This window comes from Conger conger, chromosome 19 (genome assembly GCF_963514075.1).
Source record: "Conger conger chromosome 19, fConCon1.1, whole genome shotgun sequence".
Lineage (NCBI taxonomy): Eukaryota > Metazoa > Chordata > Actinopteri > Anguilliformes > Congridae > Conger > Conger conger.
In genome coordinates, this window is record NC_083778.1 from 14,645,911 (window position 1) to 14,669,680 (window position 23,770).

Genomic DNA, 23,770 nt, shown 5'->3' on the forward strand with positions numbered 1-23,770 from the left:
CTGAGCAAGACACCTAACCCCCAAATGCTCCTGACGAGCTGGTCGGTGCCTTGCATGGCAGCCAATCGCCGTCGATGTGTGAGTGTGTGTATGAATGGGTGAATGAGAAGCATCAATTGTACAGAGCTTTGGATAAAGGCGCTATATAAATGCCAACCATTTATATCCCTTTCTGGTTTTCATGCCAACTTCAGCTCTTAATTACTTAACCCCTTAAAGGTACAATTGGTAATTTTGGACTTCTGACGGTCAAGAGAGGAATTGCAGGAACAAATACGCTCTAACCACAACACTATTTATCCCTCCCCCTTCTCTGTGAACGTGCTGAATTTGAAACGCCATTGGCTGTGGAAATTATAACCAATTTTCAACCAATGAGCTTGAATTATTGTACAGCTATATGATGTTTGGGTACAGAGTGCCAACCTGTCAACTGCATATTTTGAAACCCGACCTCCCTCCCTGCGACCCTGTTCAGGATAAGCGGGTTAAGATAATGGATGGATGGATGGATGGAATTTAAGGCCTATAAACAGGCGTCAACATGTCAGTGAGCCTTTTTCAATGATAGGAAGGGATTTACAATGGTCTTGTAACAATATTTTAACAGAAATATCTCACCTATCGTACCTTTAAGTGTGTTTTTCTTTTTCCACATTCGTTCCTTTTATCACAGTACAATTTTCAATCACTATGGTGGCAGGACTACCTTTTCAGAAGAGGCCAGGATTATGCTTGTAGTCAAAAGGGTTCAACAATAGTAACCATTTCATTTTGGGCATGTCACTTTCAAGCTTGTGTTAAGAAAAGCGGCCGACACTTAGGGGCTTAATTAACGCTAACATTTACACCATTTTACAACATTTTACCTACCCTTCTTGATGACCGCTGAAGACTGTCCTTGTGTCCCTATATGAACCGTTTTACTGTGATCTAATCTGCGAGTGAACGAGTGTGTATCCAGAAAATCTGTTCATTTAGCCAGGGTAATTGTTAGTAACAAAAAACCTGAATATGCACCAGCCCCGGGGGGGTGGGGGGGTGGGGGCAGGACCATGGACAGCAGTGGACTCACGTGCAGGTTCGTTCAGCTGAGGCGGATGGGTTCCTATAATCGCCCAGGTTTATATCGTTATAAATAAGAATTAACGAATCATCAACTGCAGGTTTTTTTGTCAGCGAAATTAGCCCGATTTTTTATGTTGTTCACTGCATAAACAGTACAGTTATTTACCAGCTGCATGAGTAGAGGAGGCTATTCTCTATTCTCTATTCACTTCCTGTGCCTCATCTTCACGACCCTCCCACTCACTGCATTTCCCATACTCGCTCTCTGCTCTCTCGTGACGTATTCCTGTTTCTAATCCTGCGATTGGCGATCTCGGTGTCAGCCCCGCATCACGTGCGTCGAATGGTCCAGTCGGCGTGCTCGTTACTGTCTGCGTGCCGGCGGCCGAGGGACCGGTGTAGTGCTATGGATCCGATGAACAGCGCTTGTCCCGGCGAGAAAGAGACCGATTATGGGCAGTTTCACGCTGCCACGTTATCAGGAGCAGGACGCAACAGCAAGAAAGACCAGGAGAAACTGTCCACGGTCGTTAAGAGTGTCCATCGAAAGCTGCGGCGAAAATACCGAGAAGGTATGCGCGTATGTCGGGTGGAAGGAACTCGATTGTGCTGTGCAAAATTAGCATGTCTAGTTAACGGTAGCTAGGCCTTACAAATACATAGCAAACTAGTCATGCTGAAGTTACTTAGCCGGATGAGAATAGCCCACATGTATTTGGCTTTGACTGGCACTTCTACATATTGTATCAAATTGTAACTTAGAACCAGCCAGTTGTCAGTGTCAGTTGTTTACAACAGATGTCAGTTCGCCTAAGACTTCCTCGGATCATAGCTAGCTATATAAAAAATTGCTTCCTAGTGCAACTCAATGTTTTTGACCGTCTTTGCCTTTGCGTCATGTTGAGGCATATTTCTAGGAGGTACTGTAAGTTAAGTCCAGCAGACAGTTCGCCGTTCGGTGTACTGACACTCGTTTGAAAGCAGGAGCTGTCAAAATCGAAGCAGAAGGTTTCGCCTTTATCAAGAAAACACTTCAGCATGAATCAAGTAAAATGAATATTATAGATCATATCTTAGTAACGCTACCTAGCTTACTCGATATATGTTACATTATCAATTCAGTAAACAACTTGAAGTCAGCCAGCTTGTCACTGATGCTGGCTATGCGTGCATCCGCCATATTCGTCTTACACGTTCTATAAGTTTCTATTTCTTCTTTCTTCAAATTCCGTTTTTTAAAAATAGATTCACGGCTATACGCATGTGTCAAACACGTAGCGCCCTGTGAAGGCTTGCGCTAAAGTTAGATCAACACTAGCACAGATAACATGTCTACGGAACAGCCAGAACCAGGCTCCCAAGGTTTGTATAAAAACAATGCTGCTGTCCATAATACAGGGAAATAGGATTAAATAATCTTTTTTTTTTTTTTACCTCACGCACTAAAAACTTAAGCGTCGGCTCGACTTGTGTCTTTATTGTGTTTTTGCAATGGTGAGCAGATCGCATCCTGCAGGCGGATTGCATTATACTGGATATTGTTGTCCAGGCCACTCCGACTGGGGAAAGACTGGAGAACCACTCCATGCGGTTCTCCAGGCATTGGCTTGGAAAACGAGATGGTCTTTATTGCGTTGCAGTGGGGGGGACGGGTCATTCATTTCGGGCCTTTGGGATTAGCTATGCGGCACAGTGTGTGCTTGATTTATCAGGGCTAGGCTGGCTGTTGAATTCACAAGGGCAAAAAAACAACTTTTATTTTGCACTTCTGGTTTTCTGGTCAAAATGTAAGGCATCTCTTTCATAAGGTCCTACCCGGGTTACTCGCACTTCTCTGTGTGGAAGAGCACTCTGTCACACATTTCATCATAGTTGCTGTTTACCGGAAAATCGTCTCTGCAAAGTCCCAAATGGAGCAGCCATATCATTACTGTAACTAATTTGGCAACACTTTTCCTGAGCAGAATTAAATTGCTTCTTTTTTTTTTAAGTCCTCACCCACTTCCTTTTTCCGTGTAAATAACGTCGTTTACATTTAGAAATATCATCATTCTGTAATTGCACGGATTCTATTTTAATTCTGAAAATTGTCCATTGATTATATTTGAGTCAGAGCGAAAACTCCTTGTCGGTCATTTGTTTATTTTTTTATGTATTTGCCAGGTAAATATGTGGTTATGGAGAAGATTTCAACAGTTCAAAGGTTCAGCCCAACCCTAGATTTCTTTAGGCCTCAAAGTTCCCCCACTCGCCGATGTCGTAGTTGAATCATCACCGTAGCAACATCTGAGCATTGCTTCTCTCTCGTTCAAGTGGTACTGAGTTGTCATTACTTGGCTTAAATTACATATGTGTGGAAAATAGAAAAATCAGAGTGAATTGTGCAACAACTGTAACAGTTCCACAAAGTGGGAGGAGCTTCTTCTGTACAACTGAAGTCTGTTCTTTTCCAAATGAGGTGTTTTTGCCAGGAAGGGGACATTTATTTTTGACGTGGCTCTTAATAGTGAGGGTGCTGAGAATCAGTTTTGAGATGCCGCCCTGGGGTTGACACACACACACACACACACTCACACTCACACTCACACACACACTCACACACATCACAGGAGATCTGCAGTTTCTGAGATACTCAAACCACCCTGTCTGGTACCAACAATCATTTCTCAGACAAAGTAAATTACATCACATTTCCTACCCATTCTGACATTTGGTCTGAAAAACAGCTGAACCTCTTGACCATGTCGGCATGCTTTTATGCATTGAATTGCTGCCACATGATTGGTTGATGAAATATTCACATTAACCAGCTGGTGTACAGGTGTACCTAATAAATTGATCATTGAATGTATTTAGTATTTCATTTCTCACACTTCTTCATGCCTGCCCCTTGACTGCAACATCCTCTAAATCATCAGTGAGGCGTTGACCTCTAAAAACATCCCTCCAGGACCGTGGTTATGGAAAAATATACCCAAACGTGCAAACATTTAATCTTAGTTGTTTTTCCCCAGAGAAATCTTATTTTGATTGGATTTAATTCCTGCGGCCATTTTGTCTGGCCACTCAATTCCGTTGCAGCCGGAGGACTCTGGGTATGAAAACAAGGCTGAGCACAGTGGCCCTTTGAGCTGATCGCATGAGAGCATAATAAACTAAGCGTGATCTAGTCTGCTTGGCATGAAACTGCAGCATTCATGCAGCCAGACCAATCCTGCTTTTCCCCCACTTTTTCCTGTTGTTGTTGTTTTTATTCCTGGAAACCCAGAATACTTTCTTTTAATGCCTTGGGCTGGTTGGATTTGTTGTTTTTCCGTGTGTTCGCTCGGAGGGGGTGTGTGTGCCGCGCTCGGATTAGCTGCGTTTTTGGGTTCCAGCACTGGGAAGGAAAGCGGTTGTAAACACGGTTTAGAAAGAAAGAAAAAAAGGAGTGAAAAAAAGAAAGGAGGGGTGGGTAAACATAAGCTGTGAGGGGACGTGGGACAGGGAAGGTTCCGGAGAGAAGGCGTAGGTCGTGCGGAGACACACACTCGCTTTAATGGCGGCCCGTGCCAGTCCTGGGCATATCTTCTCCTCAGGTAGGCGTGAGGGTATTGGTAGTGCTTCACACCTCTGATTTGTATTTTTGAAATATATATTTAAAAAAACCGTTGTGGATTTTCCTCTGTGAGACTGCAAAACTGCAAACCTGGCCGTGTGTTTATATTTTTACCATGCCGTTACTGTGTCAGTTACCCTGTGCTGTAGTGTGTGAGTGTGTGTGATAGTGTGTGTGAGTGTGTGTGTGTGTATGTGTGAGTGAGAGAGTGTGAGTGTGAGTGTGTGTGTGAGAGAGTGAGTGTGTGTGTGTGAGAGAGAGAGTGAGTATGTGTGTGTGTGTGAGTGAGTGAGTAAGTGTGTGTGTGAGTGTGTGTGTATGAGTGTGAGAGAGTGAGTGTGTGTGAGTGAATGTGTGTGAGTGAGAGAGTGTGAGTGTGTGTGTGTGTTTGTGAGTGAGTGGGTGTGTGTGTGAGTGAGTGAGTGTGTGTGTTTGTGAGTGTGAGTGTGTGTGTGTGAGAGAGTGTTAGATGCTGTTCAGCACTGCTGTGTGCTTGCTTGGACTGCACAGTTAGCCCTGTGCTCCCCTGTGTCTGTGACCCAGCCCCCCTGCTGTAACTGTGTCCCCTCTCCTCCCCCCGCAGTGGGGGATTTTGAGAAGATCTGGCGGGAGCACTGTGAGGACGAGGAGACGCTGAGCGAGTACGCGGTGGCCATGAAGAGCCTGGCCGACACCCACTGGGCCCGAGCCTGCGAGGGGGAGGGCCGCATCGAGTGGTGCCGCAGGTGAGCCCCGCCGCTGCCGTGGAAACCAGCAACACTGTTCTAGAACGTCTTCGGGTGTGAACTGTCCCTGTTGGAACGTGGGCTCCCACGCCCGGAGTTTTAGAACAATTACCGATTTAATGTTACGGTTAACTGGGGTCGTCATGGAAACCTTTGTTTGTGTGTTTACTCGGCCCTTTGGTGTGGACCGCCTGGTCCAGAGGTGTCCAATCTTATCCTAAAAGGGCCGGCGTGGGTGCAGGTTTTTGTTTTAACCCAGCAGTAACACACCTGATGATTCTAATGAACTAATCGTGGTCTTTAATCAAGACCTTGATGAGTAGAATCAGCTGTCTTAGTCCTGTGCGAAAACAACAACCTGCACACGCACCGGCCCGTTCTGGATAAGATTGGACACCCCTGGCCCAGTCCATACTCGTGGACGTTCCGAGATTTCTCTGGTCTCGCCTCGTCTGGCCTGGGCTGTTTGGTGGAGACCGGGGCTTTAGTTTTAGAGTGCCTGCTCTCGTTGGTGAGCGAGACTGACCGTGTTGGGTTGTTGGGTGGACGGGCTTCAGGCTGTGTCTATCCTGGGCCGACTCCCTTCCTCCGGTCCTCAGCTCGTTCGCTCCTGCGATCGGACGGCAGCCGGCAGGATTATTCACGCTACAGTCTCAGTCACGGGTCTCCGCACTGCGAGTTCAGCCGGAGTTTAGGGGGGATTAGTCACGCCGCAGGTTCAAACAGGGTTTACGCCGCAATCTCAGAAAATATGAGCTCGTTTCATTTTACTTTGTGACATTGCTTACCCCATTGGCAAATTTAGAAATGAGGGAAAACTTTAACCTCATCTTTTTGTCTTATTTGCAAAAAAAAGTCGTACAAATAAGATTGCAATTACATCGTTTGAAGGGTTTTGGCCCCGTGCTGCTGATATGAGCCTCATCTGGCAGTCTGTAGTGTGCAGAAGGGCCGGGTCTGTTTCACACGGCTTATGACTGTGATCGTGTTCGTGGCTTGGCAGTGCGGTGCTGCGGTTGACTGAGCGGAGATGTGTGTGTGTGTGTGTGTGTGTGTTTGTGTGTGTGTGTGTGTTGTCTTTGTGCTTGCAGTGTCTGTCAGGAGTACTTCTTGAACGGAGGGATGAAAAAGGTTTTGGAGAAGGACGAGAAGCGAGCGAGGCTTTCCTCGTCCCCCCCCTGCGCCCCCCCGCAGCAGAACAACGGACCCCACAGGTACTTCCTCTATGTCACTTCCTGCTCTTCTTTAAACAACCAGCTGAAATCAAAATTTCCTCAATTTAGTCAACTCTTCATAACCATACGAACACGTCTTATAGTATACAGTGGTGTGAAAAAGTGATTGCCCCCTTCCATGTTTGTCACACTTAAATGTTTCAGATCATCAAACAAATTTAAATATTAGTCAAAGACAACACAAGTAAACACAAAATGCAGTTTTTATAATTAAGGGAGAAAAAAAATCCAAACCTACATGGCCCTGTGTGTTTATCAAACCTGAGTTCAATTTCTCTAGCCACACCCAGGCCTGATTACTGCCACACCTGTTCTCAATCAAGAAATCACTTAAATAGGACCTGCCTGACAAAGTGAAGCAGACCAAATGATCCTCAAAAGCTAGACATCATGCCGAGATCTAAAGAAATTCAGGAACAAATGAGAAAGAAAGTAATTGAGATCTATCAGTCTGGAAAAGGTTATAAAGCCATTTCTAAAGCTTTGGGACTCCAGCGAACCACAGTGAGAGCCATTATCCACAAATGGCGAAAACATGGAACAGTGGTGAACCTTCCCAGGAGTGGCCGGCCGACCAAAATTACCCCAAGTGCGCAGCGACGACTCATCCAAGAGGTCACAAAAGACCCCACAACAACATCCAAAGAACTGCAGGCCTCACTTGCCTCAGTTAAGGTCAGTGTTCATGACTCCACCATAAGAAAGAGACTGGGCAAAAATGGCCTGCATGGCAGAGTTCCAAGACGAAAACCACTGCTGAGCAAAAAGAACATTAAGGCTCGTCTCAATTTTGCCAGAAAACATCTTGATGTTCCCCAAGACTTTTGGGAAAATACTCTGGTCTGACGAGACAAAAGTTGAACTTTTTGGAAGGTGTGTGTCCCATTACATCTGGCGTAAAAGTAACACCACATTTCAGAAAAAGAACATCATACCAACAGCAAAATATGGTGGTGGTAGTGTGATGGTCTGGGGCTGTTTTGCTGCTTCAGGGCCTGGAAGACTTGCTGTGATAAATGGAACCATGAATTCTGCTGTCTACCAAAAAATCCTGAAGGAGAATGTCCGGCCATCTGTTCGTGACCTCAAGCTGAAACGAACTTGAGTTCTGCAGCAGGACAATGATCCAAAACACACCAGCAGGTCCACCTCTGAATGGCTGAAGAAAAACAAAATGAAGACTTTGGAGTGGCCTAGTCAAAGTCCTGACCTGAATCCTATTGAGATGCTGTGGCATGACCTTAAAAAGGCGGTTCATTGGTGTCTCGGTGGCGCAGCCTGTAGAGCACTGACCGCATGCTCATTGCGAGCCGCGACGTCAGCGGTTCGAATCCGACCGTCTGACATTTGTTGCATGTCTTCCCCTCTCTCTCGCTCCCATTCTTCCTGTCTCTCTATACTGTATACTGTCCAATAAAGCTGAAAAATATCTTTAAAAAAAAAGGCGGTTCATGCTCGAAAACCCTCCAATGTGGCTGAATTACAACAATTCTGCAAAGATGAGTGGGCCAAAATTCCTCCACAGCGCTGTAAGAGACTCATTGCAAGTTATCACAAACGCTTGATTGCAGTTGTTGCTGCTAAGGGTGGCCCAACCAGTTATTAGGTTTAGGGGGCAATCACTTTTTCACACAGGGCCATGTAGGTTTGGATTTGTTTTCTCCCTTAATAATAAAAACCTTCATTTAAAAACTGCATTTTGTGTTTACTTGTGTTGTCTTTTTCTAATATTTAAATTTGTTTGATGATCTGAAACATTTAAGTGTGACAAACATGCAAAAAAATAAGAAATCAGGAAGGGGGGCAAACACTTTTTCACACCACTGTATATTACAAAACATTAATGATTTTATGTCATCGTGTACCAGTGGGCGTGTGTGTCGATCAGATCTCCGTTCCCCACCAATCAATATCGTTTTCACACAGCGGATGCGCATCCTGATTTGACGCCCCCCCCCCATTTGATTGACTCCCTGCCCATCAAAAATTCCCTGAAAGAACTGTTTCACTACACATTATATTGGCCTGTAACGTAGTGGTTAAGGTACATGACTGGGTCACGCAAGGTCGGTGGTTCTAATCCCGGTGTAGCCACAATAAGATCCGCACAGCTGTTGGGCCCTTGAGCAAGGCCCTTACCCCTGCATTGCTCCAGGGGAGGATTATCTCCTGCTTAGTCTAATCAACTGTATGTCGCTCTGGATAAGAGCATCTGCCAAATGGCATTAATGTAATGTAATGTAATATTGCGGAAGCTAGAGCTAGGCTACTGCATGTTTCAGCTTGTTTTGAACAGACAATAAACAAATCCCGGGAAAGTTAATTTCCTGTTCGCTTTGAGCTCTGGAATTTGGCCGGCTGGCATCAGGAGACAGTGATGCGCTCTGGGAACCGTAGTTCTGGGAACCCAAACACCTGGTACCACGCACACAGGAAGTACCACTTCTGCTGTCGCACCTGACCGCTCCCGAGAGCCAGAAAGATAGAGAGAGAGAGAGAGAGAGCATGAAAGAAAGAAAGAAAGAAAGAGAGAGAGAGACTGTAGTCTGGAGAGCTGAGACGTCCTTGTAAGAATGCATTTTCGGCTGTGGAGAGTATCTCAAAGGGAGAAAACAGGAGAAGGATTTGGATAAAAGTGAAGTTCTTGATAGTTAAATAGAATCTTCATCGCCTCATAAGTTGTTGACTCACATTCTGGCAAATAAGTTATTATTAGCCTCTTATTAGCACGGAAATGTCAATCTTTCTATATTTGTGTGTGTTCCACCATATCTTGGGACCGACGGGGTATGAGGTGTGAATATTAATTCCAGATTAATTATCTGCCCCGGAAGAAGGGTCTGCAGAGATTTTCCTCTCGTTTTTTCGAATGCCTGTCATCACTTCCCCGCGCCTCACCCGCTATCTGAAGAGCGATGCTACGTTCTTGTTTATTCATGAAATATCATTTCATTATCAGACCTAGCAAGGCCGTTTGTCTCTGAAACCCCGGTCAGTTTAGCGCGGCCGTTCGTTCTAAGCCTTTGGGTTTTGGGACGAGGGCCTGTCTTTTATCCGTTGCCATGGCGCTGGGTTCCGAAGGGCCCCCCGGGGACGACCATGACGGGCATGAATGTGACAGGACGGGGGCGGGGCGGGGGGGGGCTGAGGTGGCCTCGGGCCAGGCCGGGGAGCGTTCCCTGTCCTCAGACGCCCTTGCAGCCCCTCTGAGTGGACCTGCCTGGGACGTCCCGCTCCAGGGCTCAGACAAGGTCACCGGCCAAGGTCATCTCCCACCGCTGAGACCCCCGGGATTACTGTGACTGCTTTAGTCATCTGCTCGTCGAGACAGAACCACACCGCCCCCTTAAAGAGAAGTACAAAGAAAACCTGCTTTTATTTATAACTGTCGATATTTACTGAAGACATTTTAACTTTCCGATATGTAAATGAGGCACGTTCCTTTCTCCAGTTGACGTCAGATTATGTTGTGCCTCAGGGGTGCAACAGCAGTACCCCACTTCAACTTTGACCCCTTGAAGAGCAGGTTTTTTTTGGGGGTTTTTTTCACGTTTTTTTTTTTTTTATTTAATGTGTTCTAGAACTCCATTGCTTTCGGTCACCAGTAGTGATTGTGACATCAGCATTATAATGTTCTAGAACTCCATTGCTTTCGGTCACCAGTAGTGATTGTGACATCAGCATTACAATGTTCTAGAACTCCATTGCTTTCCGTCACCAGTAGTGATTGTGACAGCAGCATTACAATGTTCTAGAACTCCATTGCTCTTGGTCACCAGCATTGATCAACAATTCAGTGAAGAACATTCTACTCAACATATTTGTGACCTCACACCTTACTGGGTTGAATTGCTAACTGCTATACGACGCTGATGGCCAGGCCACAAGCAGGCCAGGGAAGCCTGTCTGAAATCTCCTGTTAGAATCCGCAGGGAGTTCCCCACGGCAGCATTAGAGGCCATTTAAGGTGAAGCCTCAGCGGGGCCACATTAGGCCTTAAGCCTTCCCAATCGCTGCTTTAGCACCGAGACTCTTCAGAAGCCAGCTGTGATAAATACGCACCGTCTATGGGGCCGGGGCGTCCCCTGGGTAACGTCACTCATTGATTTATAGACCCGCGCGCGGTCACACTTTCGCTCCGGATGGAGCTGGTTTCACACCAGACGGAGCTCACGGTGTTTCTGTCTCGGTGGGTCTGTGGGAAATCACAGTCTGTCACAGAGACCTAAGGTGGAGAGACGAAAATGGTTTTTTTGCTTCTAATTACAATCGTCAGCGAGGCGATTAGGACGTCTCCCTCTCTTACGAGGGTAGATGAGAACCGTATCGACCGGTTCTGGACGAGCGCTACCGACTGATCGATCGGGCGCTGTAATGTCATTTGGAGTGTTTAAGGATTAGGCCCGCACCTCACTGCTGCAGACTTTATTAATTATGACTGTGCACTTGTCTTAATATCACCTCCAGCTCTGGTCCTAATAAAGCGTCATCTGTGTGAGCGTTATCTCTGGCGCATCTCCTTAATCTCAGTTTGTGAGCGTACGTTCCGAACAACATTTCTGCGCGTAGATTTTTAGCTTTTTGAAAAATAAGGGGTGACTCTGTCCGTCTGGGGGGTTCCTCTGATCTCCACGTTGTTTACGGTGGATGTTTGTGTGGAGCTGCTCACGGGGGAGCTGAGGGGCTGGCGGTGGGTGCGCGCTAATGCTAACGCGCTAACGCGGCTCTGAGTCACCGCTCCCAATCCTCCCGCGCTCGTAAACTCCGTCTCACCCTCGGAAAGAGACCGGATGAGTCACAAACGGCCTCCCGGTGCGGCTCTTCCCCGCGCGTTTCTGGCGGGGAGAGATCCCAGCTCGCACCCGCGCCGGGCTGACAGGATTAAGACGTGTGAATCAGACTTTTCAGCGCAGAAAAGTTTCATTCTGAAGAGCGAACGAGGTCTTTGTCTGAGGAGAAGTGTAGGCAAAGCCTGAAGATAATAAATAAGTATATAAATAGAAAAAGAAAAGGGGAAGAGGGAGGATAGAGATGGGGGTAATCTGAGGTCGGGGTGCTTCCGTATGGTACAATGGGGATTATGACAACGTCGCACCGGGACACTCTACAGGCCCCAGCGGTGATAAGTGGGAGGGGGGGGTGTGGGGGTGCTGTTGTCTCAGCTGTACTTCCTGAGTTCATCTGGGTCCATTCTACCGCCCGTCTGCAGCTCAGACTGCTGTCCTGCCTCAGAACCTTTACAGTGGTACAGGTCCCTCATAAAAGAGCTTCATAGAACACACACACACGCACACACAAACACACACTCACACACACACACGCACACACAAACACACACTCACACACAGGTACACACGCACACGCACACACACGCACATGCACACACACATGCAAACACGCACACACATACATACACACACTCACACACACAGGTACACACACACATGCACACGCACACACACACAGAGATACACACACTTGAAGATAAACAGACAGTAAACGGTGATAAGTGAGTGTTCTCCCGTGCTGTTGTGCAGTGTTTCTGGGTGAAATGTGAAGTGTCACTCTGTAGCTGATGGAGAGGAGGAGCTCAACCCTGACTAATGCCAACACTGTTTTAATCATCACACGCGTACGAGTGCTTTGAGTTTATTTGAGTGCCGTCGTTGGAATTCCATCCGTGTATGTGATGTCATTCAATAAACAATTTAATTTACTGGGAAGCAATAAAAATAATAAAAAAGGAGACATGCCAGGATTCATAGATAAAAATGAATTACACATGGCAAGTACAAACCCCTCTCTACCTCTCCTCTTCCCTCTCTCGTCTCCTTCTCTCTCCTCTCTCCCTCTCTCTCCCCCCCCCCCCTCTCTCTCTGTCTCTCTCTCTCTCTCAGGTTGAGTGTTCAGACAGGGAGAATCCGTCTCCTGGACGTGGGGAGCTGTTTTAACCCTTTCCTCCAGTTTGATGAGTTCCTGACTGTGGGTATCGACATTGTGCCTGCGGTCCAGGTGAGCTCTCCTCTAAGAACACTCTAGAACATTCTCACATGAGTGAGTTCTCAGTGTTCTTGTACTCACAGTGTTTAGCTTACACACATCCCTTACACAGAGCTTTCACTCCAGCAGCCACATCCACATTGATTGTGTATATGTGTGTGTGTGTGCGTGTGTATACTTGTGTATGTGTGTGTGTGTGTATGTATGCATGTGCGCATGTGTGTGTGTATGTGTGTGCATGTGTGTATGTTTGTGTGTGTGTGCATGTGTATGTGTGTGTGCATGTGTGTATGTTTGTGTGTGTGTGCGTGTGTATGTGTCGCTGTGATAAGGATCAGTAATTAAAGCCTCTCAGCAGGAGATCTCCCCCTCTCTCCCCGACCTCCCCCTGCACCTCCTCCCCCCCCCTGTGTGTGTAGGGTGCTGATAAAAAGGAGGAGCGTGCTGATTGGGGCGTTTGCCCTTTTACCTGAGGTGAGGGTGGCATGTGATTGGCTGGAGCTGGCGGGTCGTCGACGGCGACGGCGCAGACGGTGTTCCGTGCTAAAACACGCGTGTTTGTCTTCTGAGGACTGCAGCTTTAACATTAACCTCTTTTTATGAATAGAGTGACTCACCCGCGTATTAAAATAGCCTCTGCTTCGTTGGCTGTTTTGGGGAACGTGCTTCATAACGTGCTGTGAAAACGTGTGGGAAAACTCGGTGGGACGCGTTAAAACTCCCCGGGCTAATTTAGGAAGGGGAGCGTTGTTTGTCACGCTTATTATACAACAGCAGAGCGCTGCCTTTCCAGGAAAGTGAGCTCATTATTTCAGATGAAGAAACGGGACTAATGGGGTGTATTTATAAACCTCGTGTGACCTCTTAATATACTCTAAAACACTGGATTCTCTTTTCCCTCTCTCCCTCCTCTCTCTCTCCTTCTATATCTTTGCCCTCTCCCTATCTCTTTACTCCCTCCCTTCCTCTTTCTCTCCTCTCTCCCTCCCTCTCTCCTCTCCCTCCCTCCCCCTGTCCCTCCCTTCCTCTTTCTTCTCTCCCCGTCTCCTCTCCCTCCCTCCCTCTACCTCCCTCCCCCCGTCACTCCCTCCCCATCTCTCTCCTCTCCCACCCTCTCTCCTTCTCCCTCCCTCTCCCTCCCTCCCCCTTTCCTCCTCCCTCTCTCTCCCCCTCTCCTCTCACTCCCACTCTCCCCCTCTTTCCTCCTCCCTTCCCCCCCTCTCTCTCTCCCCCCCCCCCCCCCCCCCCTCCTCCAGACGGTGCATAAGTGTGACTTCCTGAACCTGCAGTTGCAGCCCCCCCTGCAGCTGGAGTGCGGGGCGGTGGACTCCTTCCTGCTGCACCTGCGCAGCCCCATCGACGCCCTGCCGGCTCAGCTCTTCCACGTGGCCGTCTTCTCCCTGCTGCTCTCCTACTTCCCCTCGCCCTACCAGCGCTGGATCTGCTGCAAGAAGGCCCACGAGCTGCTGGCCCTGCACGGCCTGCTGCTCATCATCACGCCCGACTCCTCGCACCAGAACCGGCACGCGCCCATGATGGCCAGCTGGAGGGTCGCCGTGGAGACGCTGGGCTTCAAGCGCTACAAGTACGTCAAGGCCTCGCACATGCACCTGCTGGCCTTCCGGAAGGTGTCGCTGCAGACCGGGAGCGACCTGGTGAGCGGGAACTACCCGGAGATGATGTACATCCCGCAGGACCTGGCGGGGCCCGAGGGGGAGAGCTGGGACCCGCCCGCCCCGCCCCGCTCCGAGGACGAGGACGAGAGGCTGGCCTGCGGGTTCCTGGAGCTGCCCGACGGCCCCTACGACTCCGACTCCGACAGCCAGGAGAGAGAGGAGGCCCTACTGCTGCACGGCTGAGCCTGGACACACACACACACACACACACATACTCATTCACACTCACACACACACTCACTAACACACTCTCACAAACATACTCACACACTCTCTCACACACACACACACACACACACACTCACTAACACACTCTCACTCACACTCACTAACACACACTCTCACACACACACACTCACTCACACACACTCACACACACACACACTCACTCACACACACACTCACACACACACTCACATACACACACATTCATTCACCTATGCGCACAAGCGCCATCGCATGCACGCACACACATATACTGCGCATACACATGTCAACGCGCGCTCATCTGTATGCACACACACACACACACACACACACACACAGGCCTCTATTCCAGCTGCCTCCTCACCGCGCCACGCCCTCTTCCTCTCACAGAAAAAGCGCCGCAGTTTGCACAGAGAGAAAGAGACGTCAACACAAGCGTGGTGTGTTTGTCTGTAACCCATGGTAACGCGCCCGCTCAAACTCTCACACGTACCTGCTCATGAAGGCGGCCCAGCAAACCCGAAGGTTCGCATCTTCAGAATGAGTTCATCTTCGTTCATCTTATCCTTTCTTTTAACCTGTTACATTTTCAGAAACCCTGATAGAAAACTCTGATAGAGAACCCTGATGGAGTTCTTTGTGAAGCAGAAATTACTCCGTTTTTTAAGGATTCGGGCAAAGAAACCAGAACTTGGGGCGGCCTGCGGACGTGAGGGGCCCCTGTCTCACCCCCTCTGAGTGGGGGCCACACGCATTCCGGGCCCCTGCGTTCACTTTCCAGCAACGCTTTGTCGGCCATTTTGAAGGCACGGCCGCCATCTTAATCTGACACCTTTCTGGCTAACAAAGATATGCAGAGCTTTTAAAAAAACAAACAAAAAAACACCATCGTTTGTAACATTTTACACTTTTTTCATAATCGAAACAAAAGATGAGAAAATTGGTTTTGTGGAGAATAAGATTTTCACAAGAATAAGGTTTTCTTTCTTTTTGATAATCGTAAACATATCAGCATACTCGTAACGTGAGGCGTTCCAACTGCTAACCATCCTCTGTTTCTCAGGTGGTTTCATCATAGATGTGTACCCACATAACAGATACAGTAGAACATAGAAATGTTTCTGTTCTTATTCCTCTCCTGCAGAACAGTTAATCTGCAAATTGATACAATTAAATATGAAATATTGTGCACTGGAACCATCTTCATACTAATATGGACACTTCATCCAGAGTCGTTCATCCAGATCTGGGTCTTCATCTTGACACAGTGGGGCCTCTCAGCCAAAATGTACTCTTCGTCGCAAATGTTTTTTACGATGCCTTTGTGTCAGGCTGTCAGTGTTTTTTTTTGCATTTCTTTGGAATATTTTTACCTCAGTGAGGTTTTTGCACTAATATCTTGTCCAGACTCTGTTCTGACTGCATCTCTGCAATAGCTTGTTGTGTCCCTACTAAGTACTGTATATTAACATTGTAGAAAAACGGTTAGTTATTCTTAACACTAGAGAAATAGTTAACGTCAAACTTCTTTATTGCAATATTTCCCTGAAAGAAATGTGTGTGCGTATGTGTAATACTCTGTCTCTGATATTTTATTAATTGTTTTGTCTTCTGACACTCAGATGATACCAGAAATAATAAAAATGAGCTTTTGCTCTGCGTAACGTACAGTACAGTACAGTACAGTACAGTAGAAGAAGTTGTCCGGTATTACACTGATATTATTACTCATATCTGATATTAGTGTGCTGTAGTCATGGGGTCCTTGTTGTTATCCGTTTGGGTCACTCCAGAAGGTGCCTTATGTGTCAGTATATTCCTTCAGGAGGCCAATGTGAAGCAGAATAACAGCCAGATTTGCCAAATATAACTTGCAGGCATGAGTAGGCCCCATGATTTGCCACACCTGGTCAAAACATTTCTAAATAAAAGTCATTTGGACGATGGAAGACCACCCAATTAGGAAAGATAATAAAGTAATTGTAATGTAACACCTCAGGAATGAGGATGCTTTCTATGTATGTGGGAAAGCAAAGCAGTGTTTTTACAGTGTTGTGTGTTCGCAGAAAGGGTTGCTAAACGCTGACACACATTTCCGTATGTAATTCGTATGTTTGGCTCACCGTCTGACGTCATAACTGACTGTGTTTCTGCGTGTGCGCCATTTTAGCTTCTATACTGTAGGGCAACGAGGTGTGCTTGTTCAATGTTTCTTCTTTTGATAAACAAATGTGAACACGATCCTCCCTGTGTGGTGTATGTGTGTGATACGTGACACTTACATTTCTGTCCGTGGTTTAACTGCCAACATAAAAGAGTTGTGAAGGGGAAACGGTTACATTTTACCTGTGTTGAACCAGAGTGGTCATGCATGAATTAATTTAGACGTTTTTTTTTTTGCAGTGGTAAACTGAGGCCTAATGTTTGTAATGTGTACGGTGTAGAAGCATATCGAAGCATCGGGATGTGTCTGAATGTGACATTTTTGTGTAACAATAACGGATACATCGAAAACTCCAACTTATCAAACCAGCAGTAGTAATAAATGGTGCTGGTTTGCCTGGTTATAACATGTCGATGAGAATGCGCACGTGACCATTTTAAATTTGTTTTGTGACTTGGTTTGAAACCCTTTGAAATATTTTGTATTTTGTGGGATATAGTAAATATTTGAATGGCAATTTGAAACGTTTTGTATCCACAAATAGAACATTCGCCTATTTTCTTTTCCCGGTCTGTTTATGATGCACAACGGAAATATTGACACGCGCTACGTTATGTTTGTGTGTGAGCTGGCAGTGTCTAATGCGGAAACACGATTGATGGCTAAGGCGAGTAGCTAAAGTTTTAAAACATAACATTCAATATGACAAGAAAGTAATTTCACAACATTCACTGGCTTGAAACATACCAAGCCAATTAAAAGAGCATTGTGTCGGCTAAACGTGGGGCAATATCATCGTACAAGCTAGGTTTTCAAGCTAGCATAGCTATCGAGAAGAACCTTAGCTAGCTAGATGTTAGTTAAGTTGTAAGTTAACTAGGTTTCATACAAGCACGTAGCCAGTCTAGTTTATTTCAGCGAGTGGAAAAAACGACTGTGACAGAAGTTATATTACCTGGGACCGTTTGCCACGACGTTTTCTTGGTAAAACTGGTGGGTCTGCATCTGAATATATAACTGAAGAAACTCGACGCCCAACGGTCCGAGCAGAGGCCGGACTGGACGAAGTCAACCAGGTAGGCCGTATCCGAGCACACCAGCTAACGTTGATACAAACATAATAATATTTTAAAAGTGTGTGCCGTGCCATGAATTAGCTTGTGTGTGGTTGCTTTGGAGAAGTGCTGCTAATACCGTAGATGTCGTCTGTCTTGACTAGGTTATTTGCCTATTTAAAGTCGATAAAGCTTAACTTAAATTTCATGTTTAGTCCACCTCAGATCAGGCTAACTTTAGCTAGCCTTACGGACGGATATCTAAAAGCTTCAGGGTTTAATTTTCTCAAAATACAGGATCCTCACCAACAAACTGCATTCAGTTCTCATCTGTACTGCAGGTACGAAATACAACGTTTTAGTTACAACAGCTGATAGCTACTCAGCTTATACCCATTCAGGGTTCTAGATTGCAACCATTTTAGGAGCATTTGCCCTTGGAAATTGATGTGTGCTGACTGGGAAAATAATTTAGGAGCATATCTTCTAATTGGGTTTAATTGGTGTGCTCCTACATATTAACATTATCCACAATTATCTATCAAGCCATGTCATTTCTCCAGGTACGCTCTACCTATTGTAGGTGCACATTAAGTCCCACATTAATATGTAATGAATGCCTGGGAATAAATTGATAAGAGCGAGTGCTAAATGGGACCGAATAAGAGCATGGTACACATGGAATATACACCGTTAGATTGAAAGTTATTGTGGCTGATGCATTTATAATAGGCGGGGGCATGTTGGAGCGCTCCAACATGCCCCGGCTGTGCTAGTTGTACTCCTGCATGGGTCACATGCTCGGCTTGCCAGTGACATGTGCCAAAACTATATTGCTTTATAACCCACAAGACAGTGATTTAAATTATGTATATTCGGAGTCTGTGGCGTTCACACGTCATCAGTTAATCGAAAAACACTGGTGAAAAAAACATTTCACCAAAATGCTAAAACACAGATTTGTTAATAACTCTTGATTAAGTTTTTTAATCGTTCTGCCACTCACACATGAGAAGCGAGTTGCTATCAGTGAAAACAAACCCATCATTCTTGCTCAAATGCAATGATGCTAAATCCCCATGTTTCAACATGCCCTGTGTTAGTTTGTGCCCAGTCTCCCCTATATACTTAAATTATCATGAAGTGTGGACTTGAAAAGATACATTCGGACAAAATATGTAAATTAGCTCATTTGCATACTTTATTCAAGATGGTGGAAATTACAAATTCAAACATTTTTGTAGCAGTCTATAATCTGATCCAAGTAAGATATCGTTATAATTCTTTCAGATTCAGTAATATTGTCTATAATCAGGTTTTGAATAATAATTAAATAATTATACAAATTTCAGCATACACATGGCATAATCATTCAGAATGTGGTATTATCCTGAAAGTTGAATAGTTGAGGGATGATTTGCAGCAGTAAGCAGAAAAAGGTCAATTTGGCTGAAAATGTGATTGTTTCACGATTTGTCCTCAAGGTTTTGTAATGCCGATGGATCAGCGCTCAGTGTCCAGGTGACGCGTTATAAACCCTGGGCTCAGTGTTCAGGCCACGCGTTATAAACCCTGGGCTCAGTGTTCAGGCCACGCGTTATAAACCCTGGGCTCAGTGTTCAGGCCATGCGTTATGAACCCTGGGCTCAGTGTTCAGGCCACGCGTTATAAACCCTGGGCTCAGTGTTCAGGCCACGCGTTATAAACCCTGGACTCAGTGTCCAGGCCACGCGTTATAAACCCTGGGCTCAGTGTTCAGGCCACGCGTTATAAACCCTGGGCTCAGTGTTCAGGCCACGCATTATAAACCCTGGGCTCAGTGTTCAGGCCACGCGTTATAAACCCTTGGCTCAGTGTCCAGGCCACACGTTATAAACCCTGGGCTCAGTGTCCAGGCCACACGTTATAAACCCTGGGCTCAGTGTCCAGGCCACGCGTTATAAACCCTGGGCTCAGTGTCCAGGCCACGCGTTATAAACCCTGGGCTCAGTGTCCAGGCCACGCGTTATAAACCCTGGGCTCAGTGTCCAGGCCACGCGTTATAAACCCTGGACTCAGTGTCCAGGCCACGCGTTATAAACCCTGGGCTCAGTGTTCAGGCCACACGTTATAAACCCTGGGCTCAGTGTTCAGGCCACGCGTTATAAACCCTGGGCTCAGTGTTCAGGCCACGCGTTATAAACCCTGGGCTCAGTGTCCAGGCCACACGTTATAAACCCTGGGCTCAGTGTTCAGGCCACGCGTTATAAACCCTGGGCTCAGTGTCCAGGCCACACGTTATAAACCCTGGGCTCAGTGTTCAGGCCACGCGTTATAAACCCTGGGCTCAGTGTCCAGGCCACACGTTATAAACCCTGGGCTCAGTGTCCAGGCCACACGTTATAAACCCTGGGCTCAGTGTCCAGGCCACGCGTTATAAACCCTGGGCTCAGTGTTCAGGCCACGCGTTATAAACCCTGGGCTCAGTGTTCAGGCCATGCATTATAAACCCTGGGCTCAGTGTCCAGGCCACGCATTATAAACCCTGGGCTCAGTGTCCAGGCCACGCGTTATAAACCCTTGGCTCAGTGTCCAGGCCACACGTTATAAACCCTGGGCTCAGTGTCCAGGCCACGCGTTATAAACCCTGGGCTCAGTGTCCAGGCCACACGTTATAAACCCTGGGCTCAGTGTCCAGGCCACGCGTTATAAACCCTGGGCTCAGTGTCCAGGCCACGCGTTATAAACCCTGGGCTCAGTGTCCAGGCCACGCGTTATAAACCCTGGACTCAGTGTCCAGGCCACGCGTTATAAACCCTGGGCTCAGTGTTCAGGCCACACGTTATAAACCCTGGGCTCAGTGTTCAGGCCACGCGTTATAAACCCTGGGCTCAGTGTTCAGGCCACGCGTTATAAACCCTGGGCTCAGTGTCCAGGCCACACGTTATAAACCCTGGGCTCAGTGTTCAGGCCACGCGTTATAAACCCTGGGCTCAGTGTCCAGGCCACACGTTATAAACCCTGGGCTCAGTGTCCAGGCCACACGTTATAAACCCTGGGCTCAGTGTCCAGGCCACACGTTATAAACCCTGGGCTCAGTGTCCAGGCCACACGTTATAAACCCTGGGCTCAGTGTCCAGGCCACGCGTTATAAACCCTGGGCTCAGTGTTCAGGCCACGCGTTATAAACCCTGGGCTCAGTGTTCAGGCCATGCATTATAAACCCTGGGCTCAGTGTCCAGGCCACGCGTTATAAACCCTGGGCTCAGTGTCCAGGCCACACGTTATAAACCCTGGGCTCAGTGTTCAGGCCACGCGTTATAAACCCTGGGCTCAGTGTCCAGGCCACGCGTTATAAACCCTGGGCTCAGTGTCCAGGCCACACGTTATAAACCCTGGGCTCAGTGTCCAGGCCACGCGTTATAAACCCTGGGCTCAGTGTCCAGGCCACGCGTTATAAACCCTGGGCTCAGTGTCCAGGCCACGCGTTATAAACCCTGGGCTCAGTGTCCAGGCCACACGTTATAAACCCTGGGCTCAGTGTCCAGGCCACGCGTTATAAACCCTGGGCTCAGTGTCCAGGCCACGCGTTATAAACCCTGGGCTCAGTGTCCAGGCCACGCGTTATAAACCCTGGGCTCAGTGTCCAGGCCACGCGTTATAAACCCTGGACTCAGTGTTCAGGCCACGCATTATAAACCCTGGGCTCAGTGTCCAGGCCACGCGTTATAAACCCTGGGCTCAGTGTTCAGGCCACGCGTTATAAACCCTGGGCTCAGTGTCCAGGCCACGCGTTATAAACCCTGGGCTCAGTGTCCAGGCCACGCGTTATAAACCCTGGGCTCAGTGTCCAGGCCACGCGTTATAAACCCTGGGCTCAGTGTTCAGGCCACGCGTTATAAACCCTGGGCTCAGTGTTCAGGCCACGCGTTATAAACCCTGGGCTCAGTGTTCAGGCCACACGTTATAAACCCTGGGCTCAGTGTTCAGGCCACACGTTATAAACCCTGGGCTCAGTGTTCAGGCCACGCGTTATAAACCCTGGGCTCAGTGTTCAGGCCACGCGTTATAAACCCTGGGCTCAGTGTCCAGGCCACGCGTTATAAACCCTGGGCTCAGTGTCCAGGCCACGCGTTATAAACCCTGGGCTCAGTGTTCAGGCCACGCGTTATAAACCCTGGGCTCAGTGTTCAGGCCACACGTTATAAACCCTGGGCTCAGTGTTCAGGCCACGCGTTATAAACCCTGGGCTCAGTGTTCAGGCCACGCGTTATAAACCCTGGGCTCAGTGTCCAGGCCACGCGTTATAAACCCTGGGCTCAGTGTTCAGGCCACGCGTTATAAACCCTGGGCTCAGTGTTCAGGCCATGCATTATAAACCCTGGGCTCAGTGTCCAGGCCACGCGTTATAAACCCTGGGCTCAGTGTCCAGGCCACACGTTATAAACCCTGGGCTCAGTGTTCAGGCCACGCGTTATAAACCCTGGGCTCAGTGTCCAGGCCACGCGTTATAAACCCTGGGCTCAGTGTCCAGGCCACACGTTATAAACCCTGGGCTCAGTGTCCAGGCCACGCGTTATAAACCCTGGGCTCAGTGTCCAGGCCACGCGTTATAAACCCTGGGCTCAGTGTCCAGGCCACGCGTTATAAACCCTGGGCTCAGTGTCCAGGCCACACGTTATAAACCCTGGGCTCAGTGTCCAGGCCACGCGTTATAAACCCTGGGCTCAGTGTCCAGGCCACGCGTTATAAACCCTGGGCTCAGTGTCCAGGCCACGCGTTATAAACCCTGGGCTCAGTGTCCAGGCCACGCGTTATAAACCCTGGACTCAGTGTTCAGGCCACGCATTATAAACCCTGGGCTCAGTGTCCAGGCCACGCGTTATAAACCCTGGGCTCAGTGTTCAGGCCACGCGTTATAAACCCTGGGCTCAGTGTCCAGGCCACGCGTTATAAACCCTGGGCTCAGTGTCCAGGCCACGCGTTATAAACCCTGGGCTCAGTGTCCAGGCCACGCGTTATAAACCCTGGGCTCAGTGTTCAGGCCACGCGTTATAAACCCTGGGCTCAGTGTTCAGGCCACGCGTTATAAACCCTGGGCTCAGTGTTCAGGCCACACGTTATAAACCCTGGGCTCAGTGTTCAGGCCACACGTTATAAACCCTGGGCTCAGTGTTCAGGCCACGCGTTATAAACCCTGGGCTCAGTGTTCAGGCCACGCGTTATAAACCCTGGGCTCAGTGTCCAGGCCACGCGTTATAAACCCTGGGCTCAGTGTCCAGGCCACGCGTTATAAACCCTGGGCTCAGTGTTCAGGCCACGCGTTATAAACCCTGGGCTCAGTGTTCAGGCCACACGTTATAAACCCTGGGCTCAGTGTTCAGGCCACGCGTTATAAACCCTGGGCTCAGTGTTCAGGCCACGCGTTATAAACCCTGGGCTCAGTGTTCAGGCCACACGTTATAAACCCTGGGCTCAGTGTTCAGGCCACGCGTTATAAACCCTGGGCTCAGTGTTCAGGCCACGCGTTATAAACCCTGGGCTCAGTGTTCAGGCCACGCGTTATAAACCCTGGGCTCAGTGTTCAGGCCACGCGTTATAAACCCTGGGCTCAGTGTTCAGGCCACGCGTTATAAACCCTGGGCTCAGTGTTCAGGCCACGCGTTATAAACCCTGGGCTCAGTGTTCAGGCCACGCGTTATAAACCCTGGGCTCAGTGTTCAGGCCACGCGTTATAAACCCTGGGCTCAGTGTTCAGGCCATGCGTTATAAACCCTGGGCTCAGTGTTCAGGCCACGCGTTATAAACCCTGGGCTCAGTGTTCAGGCCACGCGTTATAAACCCTGGGCTCAGTGTCCAGGCCACGCGTTATAAACCCTGGGCTCAGTGTTCAGGCCACGCGTTATAAACCCTGGGCTCAGTGTCCAGGCCATGCGTTATAAACCCTGGGCTCAGTGTCCAGGCCACGCGTTATAAACCCTGGGCTCAGTGTCCAGGCCACGCGTTATAAACCCTGGGCTCAGTGTCCAGGCCACGCGTTATAAACCCTGGGCTCAGTGTCCA

The 23,770-nt window shown here is 48.1% G+C and overlaps 1 protein-coding gene across 2 annotated transcripts; it reads left to right on the plus strand.

Annotated features, from left to right (window-relative positions):
- Window positions 1–1,460: 1,460 nt before the first annotated feature.
- Window positions 1,461–16,750, plus strand: bmt2 (base methyltransferase of 25S rRNA 2 homolog). 2 transcript variants are annotated; one of them, XM_061229504.1, is made up of 5 exons: window positions 1,461–1,640; window positions 5,250–5,391; window positions 6,483–6,605; window positions 12,524–12,638; window positions 13,883–16,750. In XM_061229504.1, the coding sequence occupies exons 1-5, from the start codon at window positions 1,475–1,477 to the stop codon at window positions 14,483–14,485; spliced, it is 1,149 nt and encodes a 382-aa protein (XP_061085488.1). In that variant the 5' UTR covers window positions 1,461–1,474; the 3' UTR covers window positions 14,486–16,750. The 2 variants fall into 2 exon arrangements, with proteins under 2 accessions (XP_061085488.1, XP_061085489.1); XM_061229505.1 differs by lacking the exon at window positions 6,483–6,605.
- Window positions 16,751–23,770: the final 7,020 nt, after the last annotated feature.

What these genes read in the sequence shown, in the direction of transcription:
- bmt2 (XM_061229504.1), top strand. Translation starts at nt 1,475, where the DNA reads ATGGATCCGATGAACAGCGCTTGTCCCGGCGAGAAAGAGACCGATTAT. An exon ending in CAGAACAACGGACCCCACAG is followed by an intron (nt 6,606 to 12,523) that starts GTACTTCCTCTA and finishes TCTCTCTCTCAG; the next exon opens with GTTGAGTGTTCAGACAGGGA. An exon ending in ACATTGTGCCTGCGGTCCAG is followed by an intron (nt 12,639 to 13,882) that starts GTGAGCTCTCCT and finishes CCCCTCCTCCAG; the next exon opens with ACGGTGCATAAGTGTGACTT.